At 41.1% G+C, this 21140-nt stretch overlaps 1 protein-coding gene across 1 annotated transcript in view; it reads right to left on the minus strand.

Annotated features, from left to right (window-relative positions):
• Positions 1 to 2131: 2131 nt before the first annotated feature.
• The window catches only part of LOC126161937 (SPRY domain-containing protein 7-like), a 90413-nt gene continuing 71404 nt past the window's right edge, over positions 2132 to 21140 (minus strand). Inside the window, exon 5 of the mRNA XM_049918110.1 lies at positions 2132 to 2495. Coding sequence (XP_049774067.1) covers positions 2398 to 2495 — 98 coding nt within the window. The 3' untranslated portion in view covers positions 2132 to 2397. The remainder of the gene's footprint in view (positions 2496 to 21140) is intronic.

Below are 21140 nucleotides of genomic sequence, written 5' to 3' on the forward strand. Positions count from 1 at the left end.
GCTATGTATCATGCTACCATCTCTAACTTTTTATTTTGCTCGTATATGGGCACCTTAACCCATATTTGGCTTTATGCCATTTGCATGACTTCTTATGTTTTACATGTACACATTTTAATTATTTGCTTTGCATAGTTTTGTATTCATGTAAGTACCTATTGGCTAGTTTAATGGGCCATCTGGTTATCTTCTGCCACACCAGCACTGTATGTGCTTAATAGTCAGTCAGTCGTAGTCATATTGTGTTAGCACTAAACAGACCTACTGTGCCACGAACCGCTGGTGCTGTGTTTACACGTTTGTAAGTGTGGTCCTATGTTGTGCCGCTATGGCAGTGTGCGCGCTTTGTGCTTAAGGCGACAATTTTTTTGAGAATTTTGAAACTTTTCCGTCTTTCATACACGAGGTAGTTTATTGTTGTACAAAAAGTATTTCAGTTTTCTTTCTACTGCTCCACACAAGGAAATAAGGGAGAGGTACCAACTGTTAGATAAATCAAAATAAAACGAAAAATCAACTGAAAATTAAGTAAAAGTACTATTTCAGCAGAAAATAATAATTATTAACTAATACTGTCTCCTAATTTGTACAGTACACATCAAGAAGTAGATTGACTTTGTCATTTTGATTTTAAATACATTATTTGTATAAAAATAAGGATCAATATTGCTGTAAGGTAATAAAAATAACAAACACAAAGATAACACAGCTGATTATATAAATTGTCATAACTAAGTTACAAACAATGTACATTGTTTTTAAATAAAAATGAAATTAATAGACCATAAATAATTGGACTGATAAAGCTAGTCAATGGCTACACATTGACAAATACAAATTAAGTTATTGTTTAAATAATACATTTACAAAGAAGCAGAGATTCACTTTTGCCTGGTTACTAATCTGTAGATAACAGACAGCTAGTCTACTGGAATGAAGTTCTGCCATAGTGTGCAAACCTAAGAATACACACGGAATAATATGTAAAAAAAATACTATAATGGAATAACTCATATGGTAAGAGAGGATGAAAGATTTGGTTTAGAAATGCTGTGTTGAAAACAAACAATGTTAATAGAATGTATACACACAGAAAAATGTTAAAAAGAGAGTAAACCTTGAAGAGGTCTATCTTTGCGTAAAGAGGAAATGAGTGAAACATAGGAGAAGGGTTGGTCACTGCAGTAGATCTGGAAGAAATACACACATTTACAACCAGCCAAAACAACACATTATGAAAAGAAGTGATATTCACCAACATGTTCATAGATGGAAAAAAATTAAATGAAAGTAAAATTAAGGTAATTAAAAAATAGATACATAAATTACTTTGGAAATTTGTAACCATAAAAGTGAAAGAACAATATTTCACAACAGGGATGATAAGAAAAGATGTTATGTTAGAGAGAGAATTGTATAATATCAATGTAGATAATGAACACTGTGAGAACTGAATTAAACACTAACACTGTTTTATAGTACACAGCAATGCGAATTGTTAGCTGAGGAACCTGTTTGGAATGGCATGAGTGAGGGAGAGACTGGAGGGAAAGGTGAAAAATGAAACTAAAAGAATAACACTCAAAAGGCTGCAGGATTTTAGGGGGAAAATAAATTGTGTCTTTCCTGTAAAACTGTTTCTCTAGTTAATACTGACTGCTCATCACATCCAGAAATAGTAGGCTCAGTCTTCATTCCTTAGTTATGGGTATGCCATATTTGTTCATTGCACTCTTAAGGTTACAATGTACAGTAACATATGGTCTTCATCACGGTGACTCCCTGCACTTACCTACAGAACACTATTTTGTTTGAAAACTGCTTCACTGGCTTTTTTCCTCTACTTTCTATTCACAAATTATTTTGGTTTTTTGACCATCCTGTTATTTTCTCTTGCTCTTTTGTTTCAGTTCTTTTAACTCATTACTTACAATGATCAGCCTATTTGTTTCATATCCATGAAATGATGTAATATATTTAGAAGTTCATAGACTTAGTTATCTGAAACCTTACGTTTCTATTAGCATAAATTTTCCTCTTATATCTTGAATCACAATGCTTGTTTAAGCTGATTCTATTCAACTTCAAGGAAGATGTATTATGTTAAGTATATCTCCTCCTCCCCCCCCACCCCCCCACCCCACCCCCCACAGGCACACATTCTAACAGCTTTAGCTAGTTCCCAGTCTTTAAACTGTTGATATTATTTGATAATGCAGTGAGCATTTCAAGAGATTCTCGTATCTGTAAAAAACAAACTTAAGCTTGAATCGTGTTCTCCACTTTATTAAAGTTCTCTAAACTCAATGAAGTCTTATTTGCTGTGTAAAAATGATGAATAAAGGTATCAGTGCTTCATGGCCACTTCTGAAGACCACCACTGGCACCAGAAGTGCTCTAAAGTAAGGACTGCTCCAACATAATTTTTTCAAAACCTTGAGGCGGAGGATAATTGAAGTTGTCCAACACAATGTCTAAAATGGCACCATCATCAACTGAAAAACATCAGACAAAATATTAATTTTAATGCACTATAATTCTAATGTCAGACAAACAGAAACAACTCATGCACACTATCAAATTATCTTATATACAACCACAATGAATGTAATTTTAAAAAGTAACAACTTTTCATTTTAAGCAAGTCCCTAATTACTTCAGCATCTGGCAATCTTATCTCAAATTATTAAATACACTGAGGAAGATTATCTTGATTCACCCAGCGTTATGTGGGGAAAAAAGGACAAAAAGGGAGAGGAGGACATACTACACAGTGTACAAGACTACTTAACACAAATCATTCTTTAAAGAGGATATATATTTTTAACTTTTACCAGATTGCTATAATACCTTAGCTGTTTGATCTTTCTTGGCCTGTTGACTGTAACTTGGCACAAACATCTCAAATTTCGGAAAATGAAAAGGTATTATAGACTCAAATGCAAAAGTTAGTGCCTATGGAACTAATAGTTTTGCACCATCAGATTGTTCATTTGAAAGACAGAATAAGAAAGGCACTGAAAAGGCACAGGATGGATATAATAAAAATTCATGAGAGTGACACCAAAAAGAGTAATTTTTGTTGTATAAGGGGGTTGCAAAACTTTAAAGACATTACCAAAGTAAATGATGGATCTCTCATACTCTTACTACTTTTTTATATAGGAAAGAAATGCTTGAAAAATTAAATTTTGTTAATTAAAGCTGTAACTTAAAGTAAAAGTTTATTAAAACAAATATATGCATGACTGACTAGTGTTCAAGCACATGACCACATAGTTACATAAACTTTAGACAGTCTTAAAATAATGCTTTGTGAGATTAAGGTTATCTGGATAAAAGACGCTAAACCTTTCCTAGAAATAAATATAGCTTGTTAGCATTAAACACAAAAAATGAGTAGTCAGCCATTCATACATTAATCTGCTCCCTAACATCTTAGCGAGAAATTCTGAGTCTTCACAAAATTTTAAAACTTATGCTACACTCATACAATTGTCACTGAAGACAGGGAACATGTCTGATCAGAGCTTTAATCTTCCTCTCATCAGCATACAAACAACATCCATCTTAAACATGCCACACTGCAACACTGTTATGCATTCTGGAGGCTCTTCATGAGGCAGCAGGAAAGGCCATAAATAGCAGATATCACAGGGTGAAAAGAGTGACACTTAACTTCTTGGAGCTGCTTAGAGTCACTACATATTAAAATGCGGAAAATAGGGGCATATTACTGGCAACAGAAGTTGTTCCTGACCAGCAGAAGATGTAAAAGTATCTTGTGCTATCCAATGCAGTCAGTGTAAATGATGGTAGCAACTTGATGCTCCTGAAGAATGGTGAGGAACAGACAACAAAAGGTCAAAGATGCAACTGAAACTTTCAGTCCTTGAAATAGATTGGTACTAACAAAGGGCAGGTGGGGGGAGGGGGTGGGATGGGGGGCAGGGGTGGTATGGTATTCTAATGAGGTTACACTGAGGTTCTAGCAGAGGACCTTGAGGCACATTCCAACTGGATAAACTGGCAATCCCACCTGATAGCAGGCATCAGGAGACTGTGCAACTGCATGCAAAAAGAACTTGGTAAGTTGAATGATTAGGAAACTGTCTGAAGGCAATTGCATAAGTAAGCAACAGTTGATACTGTTGCAACCAAATAGAAAAGATCTTCACTCCAACAAGGGGACTGTCTATGGAACTTGCCCAGAAGGCAACAGTGACCAATCTTACTCAACAATGATGGACTGGGCCCAACACTGTCAAAGCTGTACGCAGCTGTAAGCCACAATCTTTGCAACGACAGTCCAATCAGGATGAGACCAGAGCTCAGTAAATATGGGGGAGAGAAGCAGGATCGACATCCCAAAAGGTGTGGGCAATGAAACAGAACGTTTAGCTTTCACACTGAGACGGTCTTTAGTCTACAAAAATGTGTCAGTATTGTCAGCTTTCTATCAAAGAGAAGGCCCAAAAATCTGGCCTGTGCAACAATGTCAAAGTGCTGGGTACCCAGATAGGGATCTGGTCAAAATGGATTGTGGTACAGCAACAGAAATGCATAGACATGTTTTCGCAGAGGAGAACTGGAAGCAAGGGGAAGGGGTACAAGCAGAGGCCCTGTGTATGGTATTCAGTCCAGACTATAGACTGGGGTCTATACAAAAAGCGAAAAGCCTTGACACACAGTGTGGGGATGAGCAGTGATCTGACTGAGGCCATTCGCTGATTGATGCTGATGAGGATGAGAGTAACATGCAACACAAGAGTCCCACAGTGTGTTGTCCTCTTGGACCCATGGGGATATGATTAATGTACCAATTCTAATGGGAAGCAACCAATGGGGCAAAAACTTGTAAAACTGTTAGGTTACCTTGAGAGCCCCAGTCATAGAGTAAGTATAATGTAGTGGCACCAAGCAGTGTTGTATGCCTTATGTAGGTCAAAAATACTGCAACGAAGTGTTGCCTTTAGAAAAAGCCTGTTGAATCGCTTATTCAGACCTAACCAGATAGTCAATTTGGATCATCCCTCCCAGAAACAACAGTAATGGGGGGGGGGGGGGGGGGGGGGGGGGGGGGAAGATGTCATAATTTGAGAACCTAGCACAATAGTCAGGCTACCATCTTTTAAAGCAGGTTGCAGAGCACAAAGTTGCAGCTAACTGGTCAGTAACTGTGAATGGATGTGGGGTTTTAGATTGGTCTAAGGAGTGTGAATACCCTCTAGCCACATACAGTTGAAGACCCTTAGTAGACGAAATCTTTGAGTAATTGTCAGATACTGAATCAAATCTGAGCCTTAGGCAGTACTGTGTGATCAGTCAAGAGCCTGAAGCATTTCCCAATCAGTGAAATGTTCATTATATAATTTGGATTTGCTGGGGAAGGTGTGAAGAATGGGAAGATGTCTTCAACTTGCGGAAAGATAATCAGATAGGAAGAGGTGCCAATGTTGTCACAAAGTGGGCCGCAAGATGTTCAGCAAAGATCAATGCATCAGTACAAATACCACCATGAAGGGACAGTTGATTCTTGGCAGCTCAGAACACTACAGAACCTGGCAGACACCTGCGATTAAGATGTGTATGTTTTCAATGGGGAGACTAAGCACTCAGCTTTCCTTCTTATTGCATTTCATTAGCCAGCCTTGGAGCAAAGCCACTTACAAGTTATGAGAGGGTGGTCTGTGAAGGATGTCAGTTGAGATATTGCAGGGATCTTTGAAAATTCTGAACAGCTGTTGCAATGTCTTTGGTCCATCATGGCACTGGCTGGTAGTGAAGTTATCATTATCATCATCATCATCATCATCATCATCATCATCATCGAGTTTCCAGCCTCTGGCAGGGTATGTATGGAACATAGGCCTCTCCATTGTCTTCTGTCTTGCCACCATCTCTCCATCTTCACCTTGGTCCAGTCTTCTCCTTTCTTCTGGATGCATTCCTCTACTCCTTTCAGCCATCTGTCTCTTGGTCTTCCTCTTGGTCTCTCTTCTTCCAGTTTCATCTTGTGTATCCTTCTGGGTATCCTCTTCTCCTCCATTCTCAGCCTTTATTTCTCTGTCTCCTCCTATAATGGTTCCACCTTCATTAACTCTCTGATCCTCTCATTTCTTAACCTGTCTATCTTTGTCACTCCAATAATGTTTCCCAGGAATTTCATCTCACTAGCTTGTACTTTGCTTTCCTCTCTTCCTTTCATAACCCAAGTTTCTGATGCATATGTCAGGATTGGGACATATGACTGGTATATAACCTTTTTACTGATTTGGGGTACGCACTTGCTCCATATCAGGCTTCTGACACTCTTCCGAAATGCTTCTGCTTTTCTCCCCCACTCGGTTATTTCTCTGTCATTTTTTCCACCTTCCTGTATCAGGCTTCCTAGGTACTTTAAACTCTCCACTCCCCTCAATCGTTCCTCACCAACTGTTATTGCAGTTGTTACTCTCTCCTCCTCTTTTGTTGTTATGATCATGTCACTCTTACTTATACTAAATTTCATCCCATATTCTTGCACTGTTTGTTCCCATACATCCAACTGCTCTTGTGCTACTTCCTTCTTATTCCCCCAAATCAGCAGCTCATCTCCAAATACCATAGCTTTCATCTTCCTTTCACCAATTACTTGTGCTACTGTACTCACTTCATCCATCACTACAATGAAGAGTAATGGTGAAAGTGCACATCCCTGCCTCAAGCCATTCTTCTGTTCAATCCAAGCTGATCTCTCTCCTCCCACTTTCACATAGCTCATACTTCCATGGTACATTTTCCTTATCCTCCAAATAATGTCTTGCTGCTCCTCTGTTCTCCAGGGCTTTCCACACTTTGCTTCTACGTACATTATCACATGCTTTTTCAATTTCCAGGAAAGCAATTAGTAGATCTATTCCACATTCATAGTGCTGTTCCTGCAGTTGTCTTACAGCAAAAATTAGATTCACCGTAGACCTTCCTGTTCTGAAGCAATGTTGCTCTTCTCTCATTCTTCCTTCTAATTTTGTCCAAATTCGTGCTTCCAAAATTCTCAAAAATCTTTGCACAATGACTCATCAATGTTACCCCCGATAATTATTGCACTCTTTTCTATTTCCCTTCTTAAAGACTGGGACAATTATTCCCTTCTTCCAGTCTTCTGGGATCATCTTCTGTCTCCACACAATTGTCATTACTTGATACAGCCATCCGAACCTCTCCTACTGCTCTCCCCATCTCTACACTTAGCTCATCCAGACCTGGTGACTTCCCTCCCTTCATCTTGCCCAATGCCTCTTCCACTTCTCCCAATGTAAGGTCTTTTTCTATTTGCTGTGCCTCCTCTTTTTACTCCTCAACTTTTTCCTCCTCATCCAGGTCCCCATTCAGGTTCAGGAGTTCTTCAAAATGCTCCTTCCACATATTCTTGAGTTCCTCCTTATTCTCTACATCTTGTCCACTTTTGTTCACCATTCGAGCGTAATCTGTCATACCGTTCTTCCTCTTACATTTAATCATTCCATATAACACCTTTTTTGAACCTCCACAATCTTCCTCCATCATTCTGGTCCACTGTTCCATCCACTTTCTTCTTTCCTCTGGCACCACTCTTTTTGCTTCTTTCTTTCTTGCCTGATACTCTTCCCTTGTCCCTACTGCTCTCTTCTGGAACCGTACACTAAAGGCTGTATTATTCTTTTGTACTATATCCTTTGTTTTATCATTCCACCAGGGTGTTTCTTTCCATCTCTTTCTGTTGCTTGTCCTCCCACATACTGCTTCTGCCGCACTTACTAATGTTCCCTTGAATCTACCCCATTCCTCTTCTACCGTTTTTGGTTCATCCTTTGGGATGCATTCCCTTACTACTTGTAGGTACTCTAGCCTGCTTTCTTCCTGTAATCCAACTTCCATAACCTTATACATCTTTCCTGGTTTTCTGTCCCTTTATTATCCTTAGTCCATCTCAGGTTCATTAACAGCAAACAGTGGTCGCTATCCAAGGCCTCTGATGGTAATACCTTAATGTCAATGATGTTCCAATACATCTCACTATCATAAAGGAAGTAGTCAACTATTGACTTTCTCTTTAAGTCTTGACTGTACCAGTCAATTTGTGGCTCTCCCTTTTCCTGAACCAAAGTTCCCAACCATCAAGCCATTGCTTTGACAGAACTCCAATAGTCTTTCACCTTCCTCATTTCTGCAGCCCCAACCCTCTGGTCCAAGCACACTTTGGCAGCCTTGTCTTTCTCTTTCAACGTGTGCATTTAAATCCCCCATTACTATCACATTCTTCCTTCCCATCTGCTTCTGCATTTCTTCTTCAAACTCTTGTTTCCCCTTAGAAGTGCAACCCGCCTGCAGGGCAGTGAAGTGTGCCTGTAGAAAACAGCACAACAGTTCCAGTGGCTTGGGTGGTTGTGGCCGAGAGGTCTCCACCAACCTTACCAATTCAAGCTGAAAGGAAGTGGAGTTAACAGCAGAGGTATAAAATTGTCAGCTGGCTCTTAGAAGAGCCCGACATGGTAGCTGGGGTGAATGGATCTTAAGGTAGATAGCCAAAATAGTGCCATGGGCAGCACAGAAGTGGGCAGCAGTACTGTTACTGAGAAGGGACAGATCAAGATTGGTAAGAAACTAGTCAATCAATAAGTCTTTACCATACGAATTGGTACTTTGCCACAGGAGCTGGTGCACACTTAAATTTCCAAGAAGGAGAAAAAAGGGGAAGGCTTTTTTTTGTTATGGTTTTAGGGCGCAAAACTGCTACGGTCATTAGCACCCGGCCTGTGACTTAGGAAACGGTAAAAAACGAAACTGGAACCCAGCAGCAATGGGAACGAAACTAAAAACAGAAGGAAAGCTTAAAAAACCACTATAGAAGGGGGTTGGTTGTCCCCAAAAGAGCTTCAAATGACTGACGTCATCTCACTGGCACTAATAAACTCGAGAACGCGATTGGCAGAGCGCGTGTCATCTGCGAAAATGGAAGATATATCAGGCGACAGCTGTAGACTGGCGCGTAACGGAATAAAATAGGGGAACTCAAGTAAAAGGTGTCTTACCGTCCACAGCTGAGAGCAGTGGGGACAGAGTGGGGGGAGGATCACCACTTAAAAGATGTCTATGGCTAAAAAGACAGTGCCCTATCTGGAGTCTAGTTAAAATTACCTCCTCCCGACGATGCGTTCAGGAGGAAGAGGTCCAGGCACAAGGAACAGCTTTCACGTCCTGCAATTTATTATTGGGAAGTGTCGATCAATGTACGTGCCATAAAAGAGCAACACAACGACATAAAACACTCTGTAGATCGGCGAAGGGAATCATGCGAATAGCTGGCTGAAGAGAGAGACTGCAGCCTTGGCCGCTATATCGACACAGATACCAATGTGTCCTGGGATCCAGAGGAACGCCACAGAGATGCCCCCCAAGTGTAGGCAGTCCTGAATCCGGTGAACCACGGTGTGGACAGGGTAGAGAGCTTGGAGACTGAGGAGAGAGCTGAGAGAATCTGAACAGATAACATACTGTATCCGCTGATGGCGACGGATGTATTGGACAGCCTGGAGAACAGCGTAAAGCTCCACAGTATAAACCGAACACTGGTCGGGAAGCCGAAATCGATTTGGGGTGTCGCCAACAATATAGGCACTCCCTACACCAAACTATGTTTTTGAGCCATCAGTGTAAATAAATGTGGCTTCCTTCATTTGTGCACATAGAGCAGCAAATGCCCGACGATAAACAAGTGAAGGGGGGGTGGGTGGGTGGGTGGGTGAGTTGTAGTGTGAAAGGGGGGGGGGGTGAGTTGTTGTATGAAGGTGGTCACAGCCTCAGAAAAGTAAGTGCTCAGCCTGGAAGTAAATAAACATCAAAAGCAATGATCACTGGATCAAAGGCACATGAAGCAAATGATTTGTGTAGATCTTCACACAAGTGTTGAAATTACTCAGGTGATCATCCCATGTAGAACAGAGATATTAGTGATTATGAATAAACTGAAGGGAACTTTCAAGGTGCTGTAACCTCAAGCATTTTCATCTTCTCTGCAACAGCCCTTCAAAAACATGTTACCAAAAGCAAAGTGTCAATTCACTCATTAGAGTGACACAAATATATGTCCATGCAGCTGTACCTGCAAAGGGAAGGCTTACCATAAACCTTACAGTGCTCTGAAGTAAACTAATCTTGTAAACAAAAATATTCAGTACCAAAAAGCTAAACAGTCAGCATCCATGTCCATACAAACTACACCACCCACAACTAAAGAGAAAAGTTCACCGGAAAGAGTACTGAACCCATTGGATTGTCCAGAACTGTCACTTTCTAATGGAGTTAATGTTGACACCATTGACATCCTCATGGAAGAATCTAATACTTCAATGACTTTTTACCCCTATTGCTGCTGCACAACAGTGCAGGTTGTGGGAAAGGGGGAAAACGTAAACACTCAATAATCAATGGCTCCCCATAATTCAGTGGAATGTGAATGGATTCTGGAAGGACATGAATGCTTTCAGAACTCATAAGGAGAAGCTCAAACTATTAGTGCAGTAAAAACCACTGTGCACGTGTCTTCAGAAGACACACATGGAAACTCCTGATACCCTCGTGTTACAACGTACTCTCTCCAAAAGAAAGATGATTGTCACAGTGACAGGACTACAGGTGGAGTCATGGTATTTGTTAGTAACACAGGTCAGCCTCACCTCTCATCACCAGCTTGCAGGCAGCAGCTGTTTTCATTCATGTATCATTGAAAATCACAGTACGCACAGTGTATGCTCCACCTCATGACCCACTTGGTAAAGAGACTCACACCTAATGATGCGCACCATGCACATTACGATTCCAGCACTACCTGTCCCAGGGATAGAGCTCTCAAGAGGCTCATTGTACCAGAAGAGATCTCTCATTTGATCAGAGGCCAACTGATGTACTGTAGCTCAGCCACAGGTTTGTCGTCGGCCATTGACCTACCATCTGTTCACTGACCTCACAGATGTTACAGCATGGGAAGTGGATACAGATCCATATTCAAGCAACCACTTCAGTCTTTTGTACTCTTCCCCAACAGAAAAGGGCTCAAAAGAAACCCACTAAGTGGGTTCTACACAGCTAGGTTTGAGTGGAAAGAAAATGCCTACGACTTTATGATTAATGTTAAAAATGTGGTCCATTGTGCACATGCGACACCCAGACCAAATATCTCTGAACACTGAGGGGTGCTCTGTTCCTTGAAGGAACAATAAATGATGCACTGCCATCAGCAACTGGTGGGTGGCACTGTGAAGGTTCAAAACCTAGCAGACTTTTGGATTACAGGAGAAAATAATGTCAAACAGTAGAAAAGCGTTGTACCAGAGTTTACTGAAATCCATCATTCATTCAACATAAGCCACAAGAGTATAATAATCAACTGAGTGTGTCTCTAATGCCCCCACTGACACCCACCTTTGCCGTAATGAATTATATGATTATTTTGACTTCTGCAGTTGACATAGCATGCTTAATGGCCAATTCCTCCTGCAGCAAAACTTACACAGATCCCACATTTCTACACCAGAAAGAAGCTGCAGGAAGGGTACAGCTGGACTTCAGACAACCCTTCTCAGCGAGAGAATTGGGAAAAACATTCTCAGGTACTAAGGATACTGGCTTAGTGGCACATGCTATAATGTGTAACATGTTAGCTATATAAAGGATCAGAAGAAATTCCTTTAATCTATAACTACAAATGGTCGCAGGGTCTATAGCCAGATTCATGGAGGTAATCCCTTATGATATCTCTCCTAAAACTAGGGACGAACAGTACCTCTACATGCAATTGTGTAGGAAACACTCTTGAGCAGACTGTAGACTGACATCTAATGTTCATATCGAGAGAAAGAAACCCATTTAATTGAGGGTTCAGGAAGTATTGTTCTAGATAACCTGGCAATGCTGGTTCTACATGAAGATTTTCTATAAGACAGCACAGATGACACACAGCAGATTACTATGTTTATGGTGATTTACTGTTTCTGTACTAGTCTTCCATCCACAACTCAGTTACAGTTCAAACTTCACAGACTGGAGGATTGAGCACAAAACACAGACTTTAAATTTTCAACAGGTAAAATGGGGTGTATACATCTCAATCATGTCCACTGTAATTTTAATAGCACCATTCTCAGTCTTAGTCAGTTTGGTTTTTAGTGCCATTTGATCAGTTGTTCACTTGGCTTCCACACTTCAGGAAGTGTGAAGTGAAAGCACTTAAAAGTTTTAGGCATTTTAAAGTATCTCAGTGGAAGGCCCGGGTACACCCAAGTCCTATGTACAACAATTTTATGGAGCATTTGGCCAATTTGAAACTATGGAAAGTCTACACCTACATCAATACTCTGCAAACCACATTTAAGTGTCGGGCAAATGGTTCATCGAACTACCTTCACACTAGTTGTCTATTATTCCAATCTCATACAGCACGTAGAAAAAATGAACACCTGTGTCTTTCTGTACGAGCTCTGATTTCCCTTATTTTATTATGGTGATCGTTTCTTCCTATATAGGTCAGCATCAACAAAATATTTTTGCATTTGGAGGAGAAAGTTAGTGATTGAAATTTCGTGAGAAGATTCCAATGCAATGAAAAACACCTTTGTTTTAATGTTGTCCATGACACACATTCCCCTATTTTGCACTAATACAAAATGTGCTGCCAGTCTTTGAACTTTCTCGATGTACTCCATCAATCCTATCTGGTAAGGATCTCAAACCATGCAGCACTATTCTAAAAGAGAATAGACAAGTTTAGTGTCGGCAGTCTCCTTATTAGATTTATTACATTTTCTAAGTGCCCTGCCAATAAAACACAATCTTTGGTTAGCCTTTCCCACAACATTTTCTGTGTTCCTTCCAATTTAAGTTGTTCGTAATTGTAATTCCTAGGTATTTAGTTGAATTTACAGCCTTTAGACTTGATTGTTTTATCATGTAATTTAAGTTTAACGGATTCCTTTTAGCACTCATGTGGATGACTTCACACTTTTTGTTACTTAGAGTCAATTGCCAATTTTTGCACCATATAAACATCTTTTCTAAATCATTTTGCAATTTGTTTTGATCTTCTGATTACTTAAATAGTTGATAAATGACAGCATCATCTGCAGACAACCTAAGATGGCTGCTCAGAGTGTCTCAAATCATTTATATAGATAAGGAACAGCAAAGGGCTTATACCATTACCTTTGGGAATGCCAGAAATCACTTCTGGTGTAGTTGAGGACTCTGTCAATTACTACAAGCTGTGACCTCTCTGACAGGAATTGACGAATCCAGTAACATAACAGACGATATTCCATAAGCACGCAGTTTCACTACAAACCGCTTGTGTGGTACAGTGTCATAAGCCTTCTGGGAATTCATAAATATGGAATCAATCTGAAATCCCGCATCAATAGCACTCAACACTTCGTGTGAGTAACGAGCTAGTTGGGTTTCACAAGAACGATGTTATCTAAATCCTTGTTGACTGTGTGTCAATAGACCATTTTGAGATAATTCATAGTGTTTGAACACAATATACTTAAAAAATACTGCTGCATATTGACAATGATATTGACCTATAATTCAGTAGATTACTCCTAGTGCCTTTCTTGAATATTGGTCTGACCTATGCAACTTTCCAGTCTTTGGGTATGTATCTTTTGTTGAGCGAACAGTTGTATATGATTGTTAAATATGGAGCTATTTTATCAGCATACTCTGAAGGGAAAATAACTTTTATATAATCTGGAGCAGAAGGCTTGCTTTTTAAGTGATTTAAGTTGCTTCACTACTCTGATATCTACTTCTATGTTACTCATGTTGGCAGCTGTTCTCGATTCGAATCCTGGAATATTTATTTCGTCGTCTTTGGTGAAGGAATTTTGGAATGCTGTGTTTAGCAACACTGCTTTGGCAGCACTGCCTTTCCATTGCAGTCGTGCAGAGAAGGCACTGATTGTGCCGTGTTGCTAGCATACTTCACATACAACCAGAATATCTTTGGATTTTCTGCTAGGTTTGGAGACTATAAGCATCTCGTATTGAAGTTCCACATTAAATTTTGAGCTTATGTAAAAGACTGCGAATTTTGGAGATTTTCCATCCATTTGAATTTGGCATGTTTCTTTCAGTATTCCTGCAACAGTATTCTGACCCATTTTGGGCACCAAGGAGGACAAGCTCAGTTGTCTGTTAATTTATTTGGTATAAATCTCTCAATTTCTGCCGATAGTGTTTCTTTGATTTCAAGAATATCTGGTCTACACTTATATTGTTAATTTAGAAGAAGTGGAGACTGTCTCTCAGGAAGGCATCAAGTGAATTTTTATCTTACTTTTTGAATAGGTGTATTTTTTGTTTATTTTTGGAGGATTTGGCACTTACGATATTCAATCTGGCTACAACGACCCTGTGGTCACTAATCCCTGTATCTGTTTTGATGCTCGTTATTAGCTCAGGATTCTTTGTGGCTAAGAGGTCAAGTGTGTTTTCACAATTTTTTACTATTCATGTGGGCTCATGAACTAACTGCTCAAAATAATTTTCAGCGTATACGTTTTGCACAATTTCAGATAATGTTTTATACATACCTCTGGAATTAAACATATTTTTGCCAACATATCAAGGGTAAATTAAAGTCACCACCAACTGTAATTGTATGAGACGGGTACAAGTTTATAATCAAACTCCTGTTTTCTTTGAACTGTTCAGCAATTGTGTCATCAGTATTAGGATGTTGGTAAAAGGATCCAATTATTATTTTATTCCCGTTGTCACGAATGACCTCTGCCCTTACTATCTCATAGGAACTATCTACTTAAATTTTGTGACAAGCTAAAGTATTACTAATGGCAACAAACATGCCACCACCAACAGTGTTCAGTCTGTCCCTTTGGAACACTGTTAGGTTCTTCACAAAAATTTCAGCTTATCTCTGGCTTTAGCCAGCTTTCAGTGCCGATAACGATTTGAGTACGAGTGCTTTCTATTAGCACTTGGAGCTCTGGTACTTTCCCAACACAGCTATGACACTTTACAACTGTTATACCAATGGTTCCTGTATCGAAGTTCTTCTTGTGTTTGGCCTGCACCCTTTGTGACTGAAGTCCTTTTTGTGTTTTCCCAAGACCCTCTAACCTAAAGAACTGCCCAGTCCACACCACACAGCCCCTGCTACCCATATAGCCGCACCCTGCGTGTAATGGACTCCTGACCAACTCAGCGGAACCCGAAACCCAACCACCCTATGGTGCAATTCGAGGAATCTCCAGCCTACACGGTCACATAACTGTCTGAGCCTCTGATTCAGACCCTCCACTTGGCTCTGTAACAGAGGTCCGCAACCAGTCCTGTTGACTATGCTGCAAATGGTCAGCTCTGCTATCATCTCTGAAGCAAGACTAGCAGCCTTTACTACTTCTGTTAGCCACTCGAAACCAGAGAGAATCTCTTCCGATATAAAGTGACATCATTGGTACTGGCGTGAGCCGCCACCTGCAGTCGGCTAAACTCTGTGCTCTTCATGGCTTTTGGAAGGACCCATTCCACATCTGGAATAATTCCACCCAGTATGCATATGGAGTGCACATTGGCTTTCTTCTTATCCTTGGCAGCCATGACCGTAAGGGGGCCCACAACGAGCCTAACATTTGTGCTCCCAACTACCAATAATACCACTCTTTGTGACTGCCCAGATCTTGCAGGCTGAGAGTCCTGGAGGAAATAACAAAATATTGTGGATTGCTACTCACCATACAGAGCAGGCATTGAGTCGCAGACACACAGAGTACTAAATGTTTACACTTTCAGCCAAAAGGCCTTTGTGGGAAATAAAAAGTGCACACACACACACACACACACACACACACATTCTGAAGAACACCTTTGGCTGAAAGTTCAAATGTTTAGTAGTCTACAACTCAACACCCCTTCTACATGGCGAGTAGCACTATCCTTCAGAATATTGTTATCTTTCCAATTTCTATAGACCATGGGTGTACCATTTATGGTTCAACCTGAATATCATATTTAAGGATGTTGGACACAATACACCATGCAGCCATCCGAATGGCAACAGGAGCTTAGATAACTGTGCCAAAGTTAGTAAGGAAGCACTAAATATCAGACAGCAATTCCTGACCTATAACACGCTTCTAAATCTAAGTCAGTCAAAAAGTTTCCTGTGACCACTGAAATTGCTCACCCTCTAACAGATTATTTCTGAACTGCAAACAAACCAAAAAAACCATTTGGGATCTGGGCACAACACTTTGTAACAGACAACTGCAATTATAGCACGTATCAAGAGTCTCCCACAATTTTGGAGCAGTCATCTTGACTGATAGAGAGACGAAGGACGAAATGTAAATTACTTGCATGCAAGATGAATATGGCAGATTCTAAACTAGTGTTGTAATAGAGTGATCCACACACATGCATCCAATGAAAGTTATCTAGTTTCCTGTTCCATTGTTTTGCCTGCCAACAGATGTCAGCATCTTTGACATGTTATATACGATCTTGATGGCTCTCATGGATGAGATATGCCCATGGATGAGATATGCCCATACAAAGACCTTCCTAATATGCTCCCTAGAGTGCCTTTTACAGCTTCCAGATAATGTATCCATCAGATTCTCGTTCAGACATTTTGTATAGAAGTAATGTTCACGAGATATCATTCTGTTATATTCTGGGGCACTTCAGATCTTGAGTAAAAGAGACTGCAACCCAGTAGCCAAGGAGGCTTGTCGTGATAATTCACTGGAGTCATGGGACTTCATCTTGCAAGCTGTTTCCTCTTGTCATTCCCCTAAGAGCCTTGTTATTCTTTTGTGAGTAGAGTGCAGCGCACATGGGGACCCAAGCCATTGCAGTATTTCTTCCTTTCTTGTGCTGCAAATTTACTCCTTGACTATATCTTTTTTCCGACTTTTTCCTCTAGGACAGATTCCAGCTGACAACCAAGCTCATTTGTAGGATATCAATTCTGGCTTCATCCACTTTGTTCCCTTTATTCCCTTTATTTTACACCAATTACAGGTATGACAAGTGAGTGATAGGGAAGACCATGAGACTGTATGGAAACATTGGTAAGAACATGCGAAAGAGAAGTAATGAATAAACCACTGAAACAAACATTTTAATTTCCGCACGAGTTGGTAACATTTGTCAACTGTGTAGCATGTTTATATTCCACGTTACCATCATTACTCAATGTAATGACTATCTGCATCCATGAGAGCTTGGAACCGCACTAGAAATTGCTCTACTGTTGCTCGAAACAATAGTGGACCAAGGAATGTTCAGCTGACATAAAGTTTGTGCACTGCTAGAAGACTGCACTCTGCATCCAGCATTCTCAGCCACAGCAGCAATAACTTCAATAATTTGTGGTGCAGTTTGCTGTCTCTCTCTCCTCTGCTTCTCCCAAAAGGAATGTCAAAATTGCCAGTTCCATTTGAACTTTCAAATCATGTTCTTCAACCCCAGTGGGTAAACAGGACCTCCCCATTCTCCATTAATGTGTCAATAATCGTGAAGAAAAGCAACAGTATTATTGTTGTTTTAATACAACAGCTTTACTCACTTTGTCCAGACCCATGGTGACTGACTGGAACTGTACTGCACACTGGTAGTTGTGTTTCAATCCCACATCACAGTACCGGTGGCTAACAGCACGTCATGACACTAACACTATTAACAATGCAGTTCCTGCAGCCCACAATCTGAACATCATTCCTATATAGTTGGGCACCAATATGGTAAATAGTTTTCCATCTACAATGACTCAAGTAGTTATAGTTTAATTATAACTGGCCAGTATTTCAGTCCAATTCTGCTCCATCCTCAAATCCGAGTTTTACCTCCATATTCAAAACTTTGCAGTGTGTGGGCCATGTGGGGAAGGTCACCTAATATCCAGCATTATAGCTGGTCCTTTTGGAGAAGTCATCAGATACCCATATGGTGACAGCCTCCTGACCACTCGGGGATTCATATTATTGATACCCGGGCTGTCACCTCCCTGCATATGCTATGGAGTAGGTACCTATCCATTTGGGAACACTGGCCATCAGACCAGGTGGCTTTTTCTCTGGCTGGTTGACACCTGCGGAGAGTACCCTTGTTTGAAGCATGCATCATCATGGCAGATATTTCATGTCATGAAACGACCAATTTTATCAACCAATGGCCACGAGGTTTTGGCATACTCTTCATATGAATCAAAATTCAGAACGATCTTTAGGAGCCAACAAAACTTTCTCTCCTTGGCTAAGCCATGGAAGGAAAACAAAACAAAGTGATTTGCAGATATGAAACTTCCTGGCAGATTAAAACTATGTGCCGGACCGAGACTCGAACTTGGGACCTTTGCCTTTCAAGGGCAAGTGCTCTACCAAGTGAGCTACCCAAGCACGACTCATGCCCAGTCCTCACAGCTTTACTTCTGCCAGTACCTCGTCTCCTACCTTCCAAACTTTACAGAAGCTCTCCTGCGAACCTTGCAGAACTAGCACTCCTGAAAGAACGGTTATTGCAGAGACATGGCTTAGCCACAGCCTGGAGGATGTTTCCAGAATAAGATTTTCACTCTGCAGCGGAGTGGACGCTGATATGAAACTTCCTGGCAGATTAAAACTGTGTGCCGGACCAAGACTCAAACTTGAGACCTTTGCCTTTCACGGGCAAGTGCTCTACCAACTGAGCTACACAAGCACGACTCACGCCCTGTCTCAGAAGTAAAGCTGTGAGGACAGGGTGTGAGTCATGCTTGGGTAGCTCAGTTGGTAGAGCACTTGCCCGTGAAAGGCAAAGGTCCCGAGTTCCAGTCTCGGTCCAGCACGAAGTTTCATATCAGCGTACACTCCGCTGCAGAGTGAAAATCTCATCCTGATTTGCGGATAGTTACTCTTCTTAGTTACCAGTTCACCCAAGCCAATGGTGGGTCCTATCTCTCTACTAAATGTATGTTCTTTGCAGGGAATATTGCAAACAAATTTTCAGACTTTTTTCCCTTAGTAAATTATGAACATCAACATGCAAATTCTATTTGTCTCAAGTGTTACTCTCTTGTAAAATAGGTAGTGGTGTACCTATTACCATCACACCCTGTAAGACCCTCAACATGGTACAAGGATTCAGTCTCCACCATAACCTACTGCTAGAGACTGATGAAGAACTAACCAATGAAAGACAGAGATCCTTGAGTGTGACCTCCTCCTGGCCCACTTCACATTTAACAAGGACATCACCTATTGACAATCCAATGGAACTGCAAGCCAGAATTTCAAGATACAACACTAAATTATTCTCGTTCTGCAATTTGTGTTGCTGTCCAAGAAACACTTCATTGTTGATCATTCTCCAACTCTGAGGTTACTGCACAATGTCTGTGAGTGGATTTCACTCCAATGTGACATTGCATTTTTTTTGTGATGCATTTAGTTTCTTCAAAATGTTCCTTCACCTCAGTAATGCTCCCATCTGATCATTCTTCCTCCAATTCCTTGGGGGTCAATTTTCATTATATTGCAGCAGCAGGGGATTACCTTCTTCCTGAAATAAAGGGTGTAATGTATCGCAGTTACCACGAGGTAGTTGCAAAACTTTTATAAATAATCTGAACCAATTTGAAAATCATGATGAAACAAACCTCTATTTAAGTGATTTAATCAAAGTGGTTTGTTTTGTTTTGTGGTGCAAAAAACAACTGGGGTCATACATGCCCAAGTCAAAACTATAGAACAAACACAGAGGCAAGGGAAACAACTATATGTCAGTCCTAGTGGACAGAATAGGAACAGCTAAAAAAGGCACGTGGAAAAATGCCTAAAAAACACCACACAAAGATGGAGGTCCAAACCTAAAATTAGATCGCCTTCGCCATACTGCTTCTGTGGATAAAAAGGAAAATGCGGTCGACAGCTCGCGCGTCATTCACTAAAACGGCTGATAGATTGCAAACCCAAGCTGAAAAAAAAAAAAAAAAAAATCCAGCAGGAAATGGTGGACAGTACAGTTAAATTTTGGGCGCAATTCGTACAACATGGTGGGGCAGCACCACTGAGCAAATGACGATTGCTAAAAAGACAGTGACCAATATGCAGCCGAGTTAAAATAATCTCCTCCTGGCAGGAGGGCTGAGAGGTTGTCCAAGGCGCCGGGAGAAACTTAATAAGCCGAAGTTTATTCCCATAAAGGGAGAACCACTGGCGATAAAGGGACGCCACCTCCTGACAGATGGCAACGCAGAGATCACCGGTGGGAATAGAGGTACTCGCGGGCTGAGGTACAAGGACTGCAGCCTTGGCAGCAGCGTCAGCAGCCTCGTTTACTGGCAGACCAACATGTCCAGGGACCCACAGAAACACAACATTGGCTCCACCAAGAGTGAGCAAGTGACAGTTTTCCTGGACCCGCTGCACTAAGGGATGAGCAGTGTACAGCACACAGAGACTTTGGAGGGCACAATTGGGAAGGCCGTGTCACTGGATGTACTCTCTGGTGTGATACAAGGCGAAAAGCTCGGCTGTAAGTACTGAGAAGAGTACCGGAAGCTGATACTGAAAGACATGAGTGCCAATAACAAAGGCACGCTCGACCCCACGGTCAGTACGAGAGCCATCAGTGTATACATAGGTACTATTGCTAAGTTCCATGCAAACGTCGTGAAACTGAAGGCGATAGACCAAGGCTGGAGTAGTGTCCTTAGGAAATGAATGAAGGCCAAGGTTACCATGGGCCACTTCACGAAGCCAAGGTGGTGAAGGGTTCTCACCCATGGGAAAAGTTGCAGGTAGCGTGAAGTTAAGCCGCCGTAGCAAATGGCAAAAGCTGACTCCAGGAGGTAACAGAAGAGGAATGAGCCCCATACTGACGATCAAAGGAATTTCAAAGAAGGAGGCATAGGAGGGGCAGCCATGCATGGCAGACAAATGGCATGAATACCTGCTGAGGCGAAAGTCACAGCAGTAGGACAGTGGTAGTTCAGCAGCTTCAACATACAGACACTCACCCGGGCTGGTGTAAAAGGCACCCATGGCCAACTGAATGCCGTGATGATGGATAGTGTTGAAATGGCATGAACAGGAGGAGGGTGGTTTGATCGGTACTGCAAG

The sequence above is a fragment of the Schistocerca cancellata genome, chromosome 2, assembly GCF_023864275.1.
Source record: "Schistocerca cancellata isolate TAMUIC-IGC-003103 chromosome 2, iqSchCanc2.1, whole genome shotgun sequence".
Classification (NCBI taxonomy): domain Eukaryota; kingdom Metazoa; phylum Arthropoda; class Insecta; order Orthoptera; family Acrididae; genus Schistocerca; species Schistocerca cancellata.